Below are 14,617 nucleotides of genomic sequence, written 5' to 3' on the forward strand. Positions count from 1 at the left end.
AATTAATGGCCATGTATAGTGTTCTAATATCACATAGTGATCTTGGAAGTTTACTTACAAAATGAGGATAGAATTGGGAGTTTGGGTTCAAGATGATTAAAGGGAATGTTTAGGATTTAATCTATATAACTCTATATAAAAGTATCCTGAATAAGATAAAAGCTTGACAGGTTTTTTTTTTTTTTTAAGCTTTCTTTGTTATGGGATAGTTTTAGGCTAGGCCTTAACAAATATTGGATTTTTAGGTCTTAGATCATGTTTTTACATAGCAATAGCCCCAAGGATCTTACAAGTGACTAGAGTATTTGTTTTTGTTGAGTTTTTTATTTGGGCTGTGGGCTACTATGGGTCTTTGACGTGTATTTTAGGTGTTTGGGCTCCAACTTTTGGTAAGTTCATACTTTAAAGCCAACTTTCCATTTAAAAGTATTTAAATTAATTTAAATATTTGCATGGAATTAAATTTGGTATTCATGGATGATATTAAGGTCCATGTGGTAAGTTAATAAAAAAATATTAAAAGGCTTGAGAGAAAGTAGGGAACAAGTCGTGTGAAAAAAAGGAAAAAAAGGAAGGTAAGAAAATAAAAAGAAAAAGGTAGCTAGAGAGAATGAAATCTTGCATGTTGAGACCATCTATAACCATATGAAAACTTGATTTTGTCTTGGTTTATCAAAATCATTAAGTTTATTTTTTACTTTTTTAGAAATTAGGAAAAAGGAAAGAAATCTGAAATGTTTATGTTGTTTTTGACGATTCATTTGTTTGTTTTTTTATATTTTTTATTATTACTTTTGTATTTTTGGGTTTTAAAATTTGATTACGATTGCAATTATTTGGGTTATAAACATCACTTGCATGAACTTGTTATTTGGTTCATAATTTTTTTTCTTAACTATTTTTACATTGCTTTCTCTAATTTATTTATAATTGAATTCAATTTTATTTCATTATAGTATTATTTCGTTTCTACTTTGTACAATACAAGAGAATACAAATTTCTTTCAATATTTTTACCTAAACCAACAACCAATTTTTTTATTATCTCTTCAAAGATTTTGTGCTATAAACCAAAAAAAAAAATTGGGGACGGAGCCAAGCTCCCACCCTACTTTATATAACATTTACCCCACACAATAAAAGACAAGATGAGTCACTGAGTTTTGTTATTCATACATTTACTAAGAGGTCTTCTCTAAAACCCAGCTGGGTTTGCAATTACTGCTTCACTTACATTAGAAATGCAGACTGCTATCTATTCATTCTTCACCAGACTGAAGCTATATACAGAAAGAACAGACTATGACAGTTTGCCACATCTGATTCTGATTAGTAATAGTGCAATGAAAATAACAGTTTACAATAATCTACCATGCTAATTCCTGATTCATCCAAAGAATTTGAACCTATATAAATACAAAAAGGATATTATAGAAGTTAATCATAAATTACTAATACTGTCAATTAGCCCCTATTGCAGCTGCAGTTGCAGACACACTCGTACTGTATTTGTATTTGAGGTAAGCCCTGATGAAGGCATCCAATTCACCATCCATTACCGATGCAATATCTGATGTCTCAAACCCTGTCCTCACATCTTTGACCAGTTTGTATGGATGGAATACATAGTTACGTATCTGCTGCCCCCACTCAGCCTTCACTGCATCTCCCTTTATTTGGTTAATTTCGGATGCACGTTGCTCCTCAGCAATGACCAATAACTTGGCTTTTAAACGGCTAAAAGCCTTGATCTTGTTCGCTAGCTGGGATCTCTCTTCTGCAATATGACTAAGAAAATGTCATCAATATTGCAAAAATGAAAATCAGGAAGAAACTATTACATTACTGGTATAGAGCAAAAGAAGTAAAAAACGGAAGAGGAGGGAGGAAGAAAGAAAGAAATAGCCATGTCCTTTCTAGATGGGATTGATTCAAAAGTTAAAACGAGATCTCCTCTTCCTCTTTAACAATCAAGAGGCATCCTATTTTGACTAGTAAAATCTAGGAGGTTCTTTCAAATAAGATAAATATCAACAAACATAATGCACTTTGCAGTGGAACCGATGGTTCTGATGATAATGCTGTTGATATGCGAGACATTGATCAAGCTTATCGAAATTCATAGCATGCATTTACCTGTTTTAGTCACCATGTATCTTTCAAACTCAATTTAAAATGCTTCTATATTTAAAATTTCAGAAATTCCTGGTCATGTTGTAATACACCCTTGCTCTCCCCCAATCACAAAGCCTCCAATGATTTCAATCTAAGCCAAAAATATTTATTATTATTATTTGCAAATAAGAAACATATATGCTCTGTTAAGAGCCTAATAAGCTCTACTTTCACAATCTAATTGTCATGGTCCTAGAAAAGAGCCGTGAATCCCACATCGGTTGTGTACTAGAGTTAGTCTTGGAATATAAGGGTTCAAACCACTTTCAACTTGTGAGACAAAACCGTGAGGCCAGAGGGGCCAAGGCGGACAATATCTCACAAGTTAATGTGGACCATGACATTTGGTATCAGAGTCGGCTTTGGGGGTACTAGCGATGTGTCACCAAGGATAGTGGGCCTTCGTTGGAGTGAGGGAGGATGTCATGGTCCTAGAGATGAGCTATGAATCCCACATCAGCTGTATACTAAAGTTGGTCTTAGGATATAAGGGTTCACACCACCTTCAACTTGTGAGGTACCTTTTGAGACCATGACCTTGTTGCATTTTCTCCAAGAAATGATTCTTATAGCCACCCAATGATTTCTTTTTCTGAATCCATATAATAAAAATGTTTCTGAAAATATCATAAAATTCCAATAAATCTTCAAATAAACTGAAACTAAAAGAGCAATGAGGTGGAGACCTGTGCAGCGAACAGTAACACCAGTGGGGATGTGAGTTATCCGAACAGCAGTTTCAACCTTGTTCACATTCTGACCTCCTTTCCCTCCCGCCCTTGAAAAGCTAATTTCAAGGTCTTCCTCAGGTAATTCAACACCCACTGACTCTTCAGGGAGAAGAGGCATGACTTCAACACCTGAAAAACTTGTCTGTATAACCCAATGTCAGAGTCAAACATTGAGAGAGAGACAGAGATTACTGCTACATTTTACATAGAATGTTCTTTCCATAATCTACATACTTTTTTCTTTAAATTCCAAAGTTTAAAGAACTGTCATATTTCATTCTCAGTATTTATCCTAGAATTTTTCCTGTTTTTCAGGAAACACTATTAGTTCAAGGGTAATTTGAGTTCATCATATAAGAAAGATAAAGCATACAGATTTTGCCTGGGAGCTACATATAAAAGTGATCCTGCACCTAAAGATACTAAAAGAAAAACTGCAAAAAGGGTGGGTTGTGAATCAAGGCTTAATTAAATAATTGTCAAAGTGACAACATAAGTAAAAACTGAAAAAAATGATTTATACAGTGAAGAAAATGGTAACTTTTAAAGTTGATACCATGGAGAAGAAACATATAAAATGTAGATAAACAAAAAGAAAGGACTATATGAGGCTGCAAGAACATTAACTTGATAACATTTTTATAAGCTAATACTAAGAATGTCCAAACACAGCTTTTCGAATTGGCCTCACCATATCATGTTATTTAAATTCCTACATAACTAGCAGCAAAATTGCTTTAAACTGATAAACATATCTGAAAGTTTAAAGCAAAAAACGTCTTTTTGGTCTCTCTTTGAGACTCCAAAATAATATGGAGCTCTCTTTTGATCTTCAGCTATGGAGCCTTAATGATTAGATATGATTTTCCATCCTTTTCTATTGATTACATGGCATCTACAGAAACAATCATGGTAAAGCAAATAAATGGAGGCAAGGGTTCAATGGGAATGATCAGCATTCACCAACAATCTGATATCACAACTGGAGGTCGTGAGGGTCATATTCTGTGTGGTTATTGGAAGTCAATGATTCCTTTCTCAAGGAAAAAAATGGAAGAAGGTTTATATTGGGCAAGGGGCACTGGTCAAACTGTGTTTACCGTGGAGAAACCTTAAGGATCATTTCTCTTTGACTGATTGGAAAGAAATAGCTTGGCTTTGGCTTCACAATCTCATTCCATTTAACAAACAAGTAATAGCCTCTTCTTATCAAAAAAAATTAATAGAAAGCACATAGAACTTCCCTCAAGTAGGAAACAACTTTTTCAGGCAAGGTGTCAAAACAAGCATCTGATGGCTGCATGTAAAGATCTTCCAAGTGCTCCAACCACTCCACTCACATTATGGATGCAGAGAAGCATAATGCAAATAAGAAAGTAAAATATGCATAAAAACTAACCACCTATTATAGAAATTTTGAAGCAAAAAAAGAATATTGGTCATTCAGAATATCTAATTATTGGATAAGCAGTCCTCTAACCTCACTAACTAAACACTTGAAACAATTTTGAATGGAATTGTTCAACACTAACTAAAAGAAAAGATCAGTCTTTTCTCAATATTCACAAATTACAAGTAACATTAGAACTTGAATATATATATTTGGTTGGAAAGGGTTCTCAGTCCTACCTGCTGATATATAGAGAGAGAATCCAATAGACAGAACATGACAAAGTTACCTGGCGAAGACCTTTGGCATTGAAAGGAGACTGTCGTACTATACGATGTGTTCCTTTCTCACCGGACAGATAACCATAAGCATATCTGCCTTCAACTTCAATTGTGGCTGACTTAATCCCAGCTTCCTCTCCTAAGGACTTTTCAACCACCCTTGTCTTATATTTCTGTTTCTCTCCCCATCTCACGTACATCCTGAGAAGCATGTCAGCCCAATCCTGCATTGGAAAGGATCAAGAATTTTACACAAGAAATGCAATTAAGTCATATTCATTGATGACTCCAAATCTGATTATGGATGAAAATGAGCCCATGTGAATTTGAATTGAAAGAAGTTTAGTTGAATATAAGCAACAGTTTAATGTTGTGGAATGTGTCCGTAGTTGGTCCTTTGATGTAGAAGAACTAGACGAAACCCTAATGTCTGAAAAATCCTAAGAATGCTATATGAATTTCTCGTCTGAGGAAATTTCAACATTTATGCTGTTTTAGACCAGCTGTAAGCCCAATGATCAAAGTCTACTACATACAACTCCATTTCAGCTAATCCGCCTAGTATATTTTAAGTGGTGAGATAAATCCCACATCGATTTAAGTTTGATTATTTGGTACCTTTATTCAAGACAGGCCAGTCCGCCTATTGCAAATTGGTTTCAAGACAGATGTCTAAGATGGTCTTAGAGGCCATGTTATTTGTTTCCTTGTTCTTTGTTCATGTTTGTTGTCCCACTTTTCCTGCATCAGGTTATTTCAGATTTATTCTGCCCCCATATTTTTAAGCTGGCCTCTCCAACTATTTGCCAGTTTATTTTAGGTGGATGTCCACAAAAGTTTCACAGGATATCAAAGCAGGTCCAGCCCCCATTTACTAATCCTACACTATCACATGATTTGCCCATTATACATACACCCACTGGCAGGTGCTTTTATGTTAGACACTTAACAAAGTAAGCAGGAAGATCTTCTATCAAAAAAAGTAAGCAGGAAGTTTTAAGTAAACTAAATAGAAGTGGCAAGATTCTAGCATCTAACATGAAATATCCACTTTTGGTTCTTCAAGGGGCTTTCATCAAAGCCATATGTTTATCATGAGAGCAGCTTAGTTTATGTAAATTCATATTTAATAGATCATCATCATCATCATCATACAAACAATTTCTTTAATAAATAAAGCAGACTCAATATACTAGATGCTGAAAGCAGATCAGCTCTAGCTGAATAAGACCATTTTGCACCTAGTTTAGCCAACTAGAGAACAGCAAACAGAGCATAGATGAAAGGATGAAGCTAAGATTACCAGGTTCCTAATCAAATAGATTTGCTTTTAACTTAGTTGAACTAAAAAAGGACTAATGATACAGCAACTGACTTTTAATGAACATTGCATGTAGAACCTCATTCTTTTATCTGACAAGAAAGGAATATAAATCATTCATGTTGCCTTACAAAATATATATATATATATATATATTACCTGTGCATCAGTGCCTCCAGCACCAGCAGTTATAAAGATGACTGCACCTTCTTTATCATATGGACCAGAAAGAAGTTGAGTCAACTCGAATTGGTCCAATGCCTTATTTAGTTCCTTGATGATACTAACAGCCTCTTCTAGTAGTGCAGCATCTATGGAGTCCATCTCCTCTGTTAGCTTAACTATAGTTTCTGCATCTTCAACCTGCATTCAATGTATGATATACAGCTCACTGTATCAAGAAGGCATATTAAGGAAGTGGTACTTCTCCAAGTTCCACTAGAGCCCATTTTTACCAAAATCTAAATATTGGAAAAATGCAAGTATAATTTCAACAATCAGGGATCGATACAAGTCAAAATGCAAAAGAGAAAAGTCACTCCATCAAATGGTCCTAATATTACTCTGAATCACCAAACGCAACGCTTACATCTACTTGTCAAAGGATCCACTCCTGAACCAGATCTCTTTCAAACATTTAACTCAATTAACTATCCTACAATAATATCCATATGCTTAATTGAAAAGGGAAAAAAAAGTATAATCACCTTGAAAGCAGGTTCCTTGTCCTGATTTCATGCACAGGCATTTTCAGTTTCATTAACCTTAATTTAACAATCTTCCTTATGAAGACAAATCATATCAGATAAAGGCTTAGTCCAACACAACAAATATAAGGACGTTGGGAGACCTATGAATTAAAGTAAGAAGGAAGGCATATTAGGAATTTAATGGAGGGTATTCTTCAACCGATCATCAATGAAACTCCTCAAAGAATCCTTTAATAGAAAAATATATTAATTTGGAGAAGTTTAAAGCTTTGACAAATAGAGTTAACCTCCCACCAAAAAACTAAAAGCTGATAAGACAATAAATGATAGTCCTTTAGAAGCATAAAACAATAAAATGATGCCAAGTGCATTGTAATATACTATGCTTCAAGCACTGGCTAATAATGTTGAAAGCAACAACAATACAAAACTACATTTTCTTAACAAAAATGTGATACCTTGGTTTTAAATTCATTGAGCAAATTTATCTTATCTTTGACATCAGTCAGTGCCAAAAGAGTTTCTTGAGCTTTTGCACGTTTGTCCCAAAAGGAGCTATCAGCAGCTTTTGATTCTAAATCCACAAGTTCCTTTTCTAATAGCTGCAGACCAGCAGATACCCTAATCTCCTCAACACGTTCTGAGGCAGTTTCAACATCCTTCCTTAGAGCATAAAAATCTGACAGAAAATACCAAGCAAGAATTCAAAGATGCACTTAGTAATATTTAATATGTGAAATCCAACTTGTATCACATACAGGGGCAGAAGAAGGGTCTTCTGGTAGGGGGTGTAAAAGGCTGATCAACCCACTCAGTTGTATCAGAAAATTTTTTTCATTGTTTTGAATAATTTTTAAAGTTTAGTCTTCCAAACTCTCACACAAGTCATCATTACCTTCACACATTTTAACAACAACAATCTCTTTATTTGATAGTTAGTAAACAATTGAGAGATGATGCTTTTAATAAGAACACTGTTTGGGCTAGAAAACCCAAATGTTCAAACTAAATGATGAGTATTTGCAAAGAAGAGTAAAACAAAATCATGAAAGGCATCCATCATCTTAAAAATACTGGATGAGATTGCAGCTGAAAAGAAAGACATAGTATAAGACATAGCAAGTTGAAAGCCAAAATGAACAAAAGAGCATGCAGTTGTAGTCCTAAAAGGACAAATGTTGCAAATTAATCCTAATCTAGCAAAACTTGCCTGAGCTATTAGGTAATTTCACTCTATGTTTTGGATAAGGATCAATGATTAAAAAATCAAAGTTTAACAAGGAAAGAGCCAAATTATGTAATTAATGAACCTAAATATTTAAATCTGAATAAACTTTTTTCTTTGAGGGGAGTAGGCTATTCAGCCTGTAGATTCATTTTGAAAAGGCAAACTCTAAGGCTTTAGCTGATTAGCATATAGCTCCTAATGGATTTTGTTAAGGCGCAAATTCAACAGCATGATAGAAGAGGAAGGCCTAGAGCCTTTAGCATTTGCAATATGATGATTTCGTAAGTGCCATCGAAAATGGCTCTCTTAAAACTTCATTTGCATTGGAAACTGCAGACCTTCCAAGTGGTGATACTGATAATGACTATAAATGAATGAAGCATTCCACGGCTTCCCACCCCTACATGTTCAATTTACAAACAAAACACAATATCCTTCCTTGTATATCTGCTAAGAAATTTTATTGATGAAGAATAGAATAAGATTAAATGAGAAAACTCAAATAAATTCACATTAAAACTTCAATTACATAATCTGGCACAGGGTCCAATTTAAGTAAAAAGATAACTATTGGTTGCTGGGATATAAACTGCCATTTGAATAACAATACAGGCATAGTGCTAATATCATGCAACCATCTTACAGAAAATCAAAATTTTCAGCCCAAATATAAGACTTGGAATTTAGTAAGTTATAGCATACCTTGCATTACCCATTCTCTTGTATTGGTTTCTACTTCCTCACTCAATTGGCTCTCCGGAGTCGCATATATGGCTAAGTCAATCCAGAATACAAGTTCAAAAAAAGAACCGAAACACATAGCATGAATGACATGAAACCCACAAAATTATGTCAGCAGAAAATCCAAAGAAACATGTAGGAAATTAATTTTGAAGGCCAAAAGAGGAAAAACCCATTATAGAAATAGGAAAAGAAAGAGTAGGAATTAACTTGTCAGAACAAATTATAAAGAACCATTAACACAAAACATGAATGAAATGAAACCGACAAATTTTTCTAAGCACAAAGTTAAAGAAACATATTGAAGAATAAAGAGTTGCAATTGACTTACCAGAAAAAGTGAAACGGGAAGGAGCAGAGAGAATTGCAGAGAAAGAAAAAGAAGTGGTAGTGAAATATGGAGTTACTGATAGCAAAAATGGAGCATTGTTGATGATAGTAGAACAAGACAAAGGGGATGGTTTGGGTGCTTTTCGCATTGTGGGTGAGCTTAACAGAGGCCTTAAAATGGCTTCCATTTAGCTATGGAGGAAACTGAGATTACTATACAAATAATACAATAGCTTCAGTTTTGTTATTTCAAATAGGAAATTATCTCATGAGGGAGATTTTCGAGTCCGCGAATGAAGTTACAGGATTACCATATATCCGTTTGCAGTAATTAAAAAAATTCAAAATATTATTATAAATTAAATAATATCTATTTATATATATATATGTTATATTACACTAAGATTGTCACGGAAGCACTTATATGAATCATTTTTTTTAATTTGTGAAAAAATTTTTAAAATTTCTCTTTATGATTTCAAGTAAAATATTTTTAAATTTTAAATTATTTAAAAAAATTATTTATAAAAATTATTTAAAATTTTCTAAATATAATTAAAAGATCAATTCATTTATATATACCAGCGTATAGCACTGTTTCGCATAGAATACTATAATTAAATATTTAAATAAATGAATAATTTTTAATAAATTTTTTTTTGTGAATTAAAAGTGGAACGGTTTTTTTATTAGTAAGAACTAAAAAAAATCTCGAGCCTAATCCAATAAAAAAAAAAAGATAAAATCTTAAATCAATAATTAAGCATCTAATAATAATACTTGTTAAAATCATAATATCAAAAATAAAAATAATAATCGATAAATTTTCAATAATAATTGACATAAAATCTAGTTCAATAGCAACATTAATAACTATATTCAATAATAATCAACATAAAATTCAATTCATTTCCAATCATAATCAATAAAGAACCAAACATATTACCAAAAAATAAAATAATATATCTATGAGAAGAAACATGGAATGATAAATAGTCAAATTCCCCACTCAAATTAATGACAGCAGCAGATCTTCCCTCTTTATACGATATTTTTGTTGAAATATTTCTGTTACAAATGTAATTAAAACTTGCCTACTAATAGATTAAATAACAATTAAACGGTAGGTTGTAGCACCAAATTTATTTAATAAAATCAGTATATGAAATATTGATTAAAGAAATTAAAAGAAAAAAAATAATATGATAATAAAATATTCTTTAAATTTATTAATTACTATCATTTTGCTATTAAATTATCACTCAAATAAGAAAAATTAAACTAGTAATTCAAGAAAAAATATTTTTAAAGGAATAAAATACCTTAAAAGCAAATAATATAATCTAACACTTTGTTTATTTAATAATTCTTTTATCATTTATTTTATTATTATTCATTTATTAAGAATTCATATCCCCATTTAAACAAATTTAAATTTCAAACATGCATATATTAAATATATATATATATATAAAGCATAAATAAAAATTAAAATTAAAAAATTAAAAAAATTTAAAGAAACAGCCGATCAATGGCCGGTCAATGATTCAAGCACAATTCAAATTGGTTCAAGTGATTTTGACATGGTTCATATGGTTTTCTAATGGTTATTATGTTATTATTATATTATTTTTTCTAAAGATTTAACCTGAGCTAAGGATTTTTAGTCAAGAATTAATCAAGATATTATTAAATTAATATAAATTATTTTATTTTAATATATTTAAATTTTCAAAATTTTCAAACTCAACCGACCAAACTAAATCTTAAATAAAATCAATCTAACTTAGATCCAATCTGCCTGATTTATAAACACTTCTTAACATGGATATGGATATGAATTCGAATCCAATACATAACCGACCGCTTGAGAATAGCCAATGATAGTAAAAAGTTAGAAAAGTGCATGTAGGACAAGTGTGTAAAATTGAGAAGAATACATAAACAAACCTCATTTTCCTTTCATTAATTAAATTAAAGCATTGTTAAAATAATTACTTTTACTAAATTAAAATATAACCCTTACAAATTCTCTGCCATTTCCACCATTCCAGATCTTTCGCAATGTTGTTTCAAACAAAATTTCTTCATTGTGTAGAGCCAAAAGTCACCACTTCATCCTCTCTCTTTTTCTTATTATTTTTAACTTTTTTTTTTTTTTACTATCAAACAAAACTTTCTCTATCTCTTTAAAAGTGAGCTCTTCGATTTTATATTGGTTGGCAGCTGAAAACCACTTAATACTTCTCTTTCTCTCCCTTTCAAACCCAAACACCAACTCTCTCTTTTTTCCTTTCCTTTCTTTCTTAGCCAAAAATGGAAAATAATGACAAACTATCCTTTTTTTTTCCTTTAAAGAAATCTCAAATAAGTTTGCATGCAGTTAACCTCTTTTGAAGCTTAAAAATAAATTTTTCAATTTTTCTTCCTTCTTAGCTTTGTGATTATTGTAGTTGTTTTTATGAAATGGAGTAGTTTTAAGTAATGGTTAAGGCAATAATCACCGACACTTCCATAGATGGTAGAGCTCGGCTTTGACACCATCATCAATGGTCATGGTTCCTTTCATCCTCTATTTTTTTCTCTTTTTCTCTTGGGGGTATTCTAAATACACCACAAAAAAATTCTTTATACACCTCATTAATTTTATTCTAAATATACCCACTTATTAAATACCAAATTTTGGCATGATGCAAAGACAAAAATACTTTCAATATCATATACACCAATTCCTTTTTATTTCTTATTTCTTCCTTCCTCTTCGTACTTCTTTTGTTGTCCTCTTAAATCTTTCTTTGTCATATACTAAATGCTAAATCTTTAAAGCAAAAGCTCAATTTTTGAAACCTTAGTTAAACCCTACAAATCATGTAAGAATGGATTCAGAAATGAGAAACAACAATGGGGGAAAAGAGTTAAGGAGGTATGGAGTTAAATATGGAATTTTGTAATTCTTGGAAATTCACTTTCAAGAATTATATTGTATTCTCGAAAACATATTTTTGATATTTACATTTCATTTTTTGAAATAAATTTTTAGGAAAATAATGTAATTCTCGAAAATGAATTTTTGGGAATACAATGTAATTCTCGAAAATATGTTTTCAAGAATACAATATAATTCTCGAAAATAAATATTCGAGAATACAACATAAGAGTCAGAGATCCATTTTTGAGAAATATGATGTATTTTGGGAACTCCATTTTTTAGAATTATAATTTTTTTTCGAAAATTCATTTTCGATAGTTACATCGTATTCTTGGAAGTTTGTTTTCAAGAATTATATTGTATTCCTAAAAATTCATTTTTAAAATTACAGTGTAGTTCGAGAATTCAAAATAATTATGTATAATATTTATATTTCTTTTAGTAATAATTTTTTAACATATTGTGTGATATGTAGATTAATTTGGAAAATGTGTTGATAGAGTAAGATCAATCATCACACAATGTAGATACTAGATATGATTGCATCAATTCATTTACTATGGATGAGGTAAGATTATGTTTTTTGAGATTTAGTATTATTGGAAGACATATAAGCATAGAATGTTAGTTTGCATATATGTAATAAGTTAAAAATGTTTTGTAGGTGTTTTGTAGTAGAGAAACTTTGATTTTATGGGTTAGATGTGTTGAAAAAGATGAAGGTTTCATCATAATGATTAAACACTCTAAGGTGGGAGACCCAAGGAAACCTAGAATAAAATTGGCATATGAACGAAGTGGATAATACAAATAGTTTAAGAATATGGGCAATGTAGAAAAAATGAAATGCAAGAGAATGGAAATGAAAAAATGAGGTTGCTTGTTTGAGTTACATGGTATTAAGTAGCTGTTTGGATCCCATCGCACCCCCGGTGCAATGCGATTAAGCTCATCGCATCTCTGGTTGAATTTAAATGCCAACTCCAATGAGGTTAAGTTAGCATAAATTTCTCATTAAATTTTATTTTAATCACAGCTATAGTAACTTTTTTTTCAATCACAGCTACAATAAATTTTATTACTACTTTCAATCTTATCATAGCCAATCTCACTGCTTATCCAAATGAAGCCTAAATTGGTAATGGATAATGAATGGGGCATGAAAGTGTATGTGTAATTCACAATTATCCACTAGCACAACAATTAGAGGGACATTCATAAGCAGGTTGGTTAACTGTAAAAGAAAAAAGATTAGTTGATGATATGTCAAATAGTATGATTAAACCCAAAAACATATTGTTCACTATAAAACAAAATGATGAGAAAAATGTCAACACTATAAAGACAATATACAATAAATGTCAAAAACACAAATATGTTGAGAAAACTGGCATATTACAAATGCAACAATTGATGAAGAAGTTGACAGATTGTAAATACCGAAAGTGGCGTAGTTATGATGAGTCTAACAGTTGTGTCAAAAACATGTTTTAAGCTCATCCTACTAGTGTAAATTTATTGCAAGCATTCCCATTAGTCATGATTATGGATTGCAGTTATAAAACAAATAGGTATCATATGCCACTGCTTGAAATTATTAGTGTGACTTTCACTAAGATCACATTTTTTGTTGCATTTGTGTACATGGAAGCCGAGTGTTCTGAGAATTACTTTTGGGCACAAGACATGTTTAAAGATTTGATGCATGTTGGTAAATTTCCTATTGTCATTATTATTAATAGAGAGTTAGCATTGATGAATGTCATAGAGACAATGTTTTTTAGCACAATTAATCTTCTTTATAGATTGCATATCAATAGAAATGTGCTTGCGAATTGTAAGAAGTTTTTTAAATGAAAAGAGAAATAAGATGTATTCATGTCCAGTTAGAGTGTACTTAAGTATTCATCTACCTATGATAAGTACGAAAGACATCTGAGCTCATTAGAAATTGATTATCAAACTTATTCAAGTGCATTAAAGTATGTGAAAGAGTAGTGGTTGACAAAATATAAGACATATTTATTGTAGCTTGGACTAATAAAATAATGCACTTTTACAATGTTACAACAAATAGCTATGATTTATGTTTATAATATTATTTATGGTTTTAGTGTTTCAAGCAAATCATTAATATACCTTTAATATTTCTTTTAGGGTTGACAGTGCATAATTGAAATTAAAGAGGCACCTTGAATCATCATGAAAAATAGTGAACATACTTATTGAGCTCCAACATATAAAGATCAAAGCTTCGTTTGAGCGAAGTGTTACCATTTGAGCATAATTTTAAGCCTTCATTGTTTAAAAAGTCACAAGATTTAATTTTTAGAAGTGACCGAATATGATAATGATGGAGGTTAAGAGAGCTAATCATGTTGGGATTGAGGCAAATGCTTGTGGTTGTGTGATCAAAAGCATGTATGGATTACTTTGTGCTTATGAAGTTACAGAGCATATATAAATGGGAAGTCCAATTTCTTTATCTGAAGTGCATCTGCATTGGAAGAAGTTGGATTTAACGAAGAATAAAGATAATTCAATATTTGATGAGTTAACCATCTAAACCGAGGTTGACCAAATCTTCAAACACTTTTATGAATGTGATGAGTTCGGTAAGTTAGCCATGAAAAGAAAGTTGTGTGATCCGTCCATAATTATTTTGATGCCACCAATAGAGATTGCTAAGCCAAAAGGTCATAGAGTGCTAAAAACATATACCTCTACATGACATGACCTATTACAATAAGAGATTGTGTTATCAATTCAGGATAATACCTC

At 31.5% G+C, this 14,617-nt stretch overlaps 1 protein-coding gene across 1 annotated transcript; it reads right to left on the reverse strand.

The window, feature by feature from the left end:
- Nucleotides 1-1,235: 1,235 nt before the first annotated feature.
- Nucleotides 1,236-9,191, reverse strand: LOC111296539 (peptide chain release factor PrfB1, chloroplastic-like). Its single transcript, XM_022890903.2, has 7 exons — nt 8,909-9,191; nt 8,539-8,610; nt 7,067-7,287; nt 6,058-6,261; nt 4,586-4,801; nt 2,862-3,048; nt 1,236-1,777 (listed from the first exon to the last, which is right to left on the reverse strand). Exons 1-7 carry the CDS (start codon nt 9,093-9,095, stop codon nt 1,461-1,463), a joined length of 1,404 nt encoding a protein of 467 aa, XP_022746638.1. The 5' UTR covers nt 9,096-9,191; the 3' UTR covers nt 1,236-1,460.
- Between the last annotated feature and the right edge of the window lie 5,426 nt (nt 9,192-14,617).

This window comes from Durio zibethinus, chromosome 12 (genome assembly GCF_047325235.1).
Source record: "Durio zibethinus cultivar Kanyao isolate XHJ-2024 chromosome 12, ASM4732523v1, whole genome shotgun sequence".
NCBI lineage: Eukaryota > Viridiplantae > Streptophyta > Magnoliopsida > Malvales > Malvaceae > Durio > Durio zibethinus.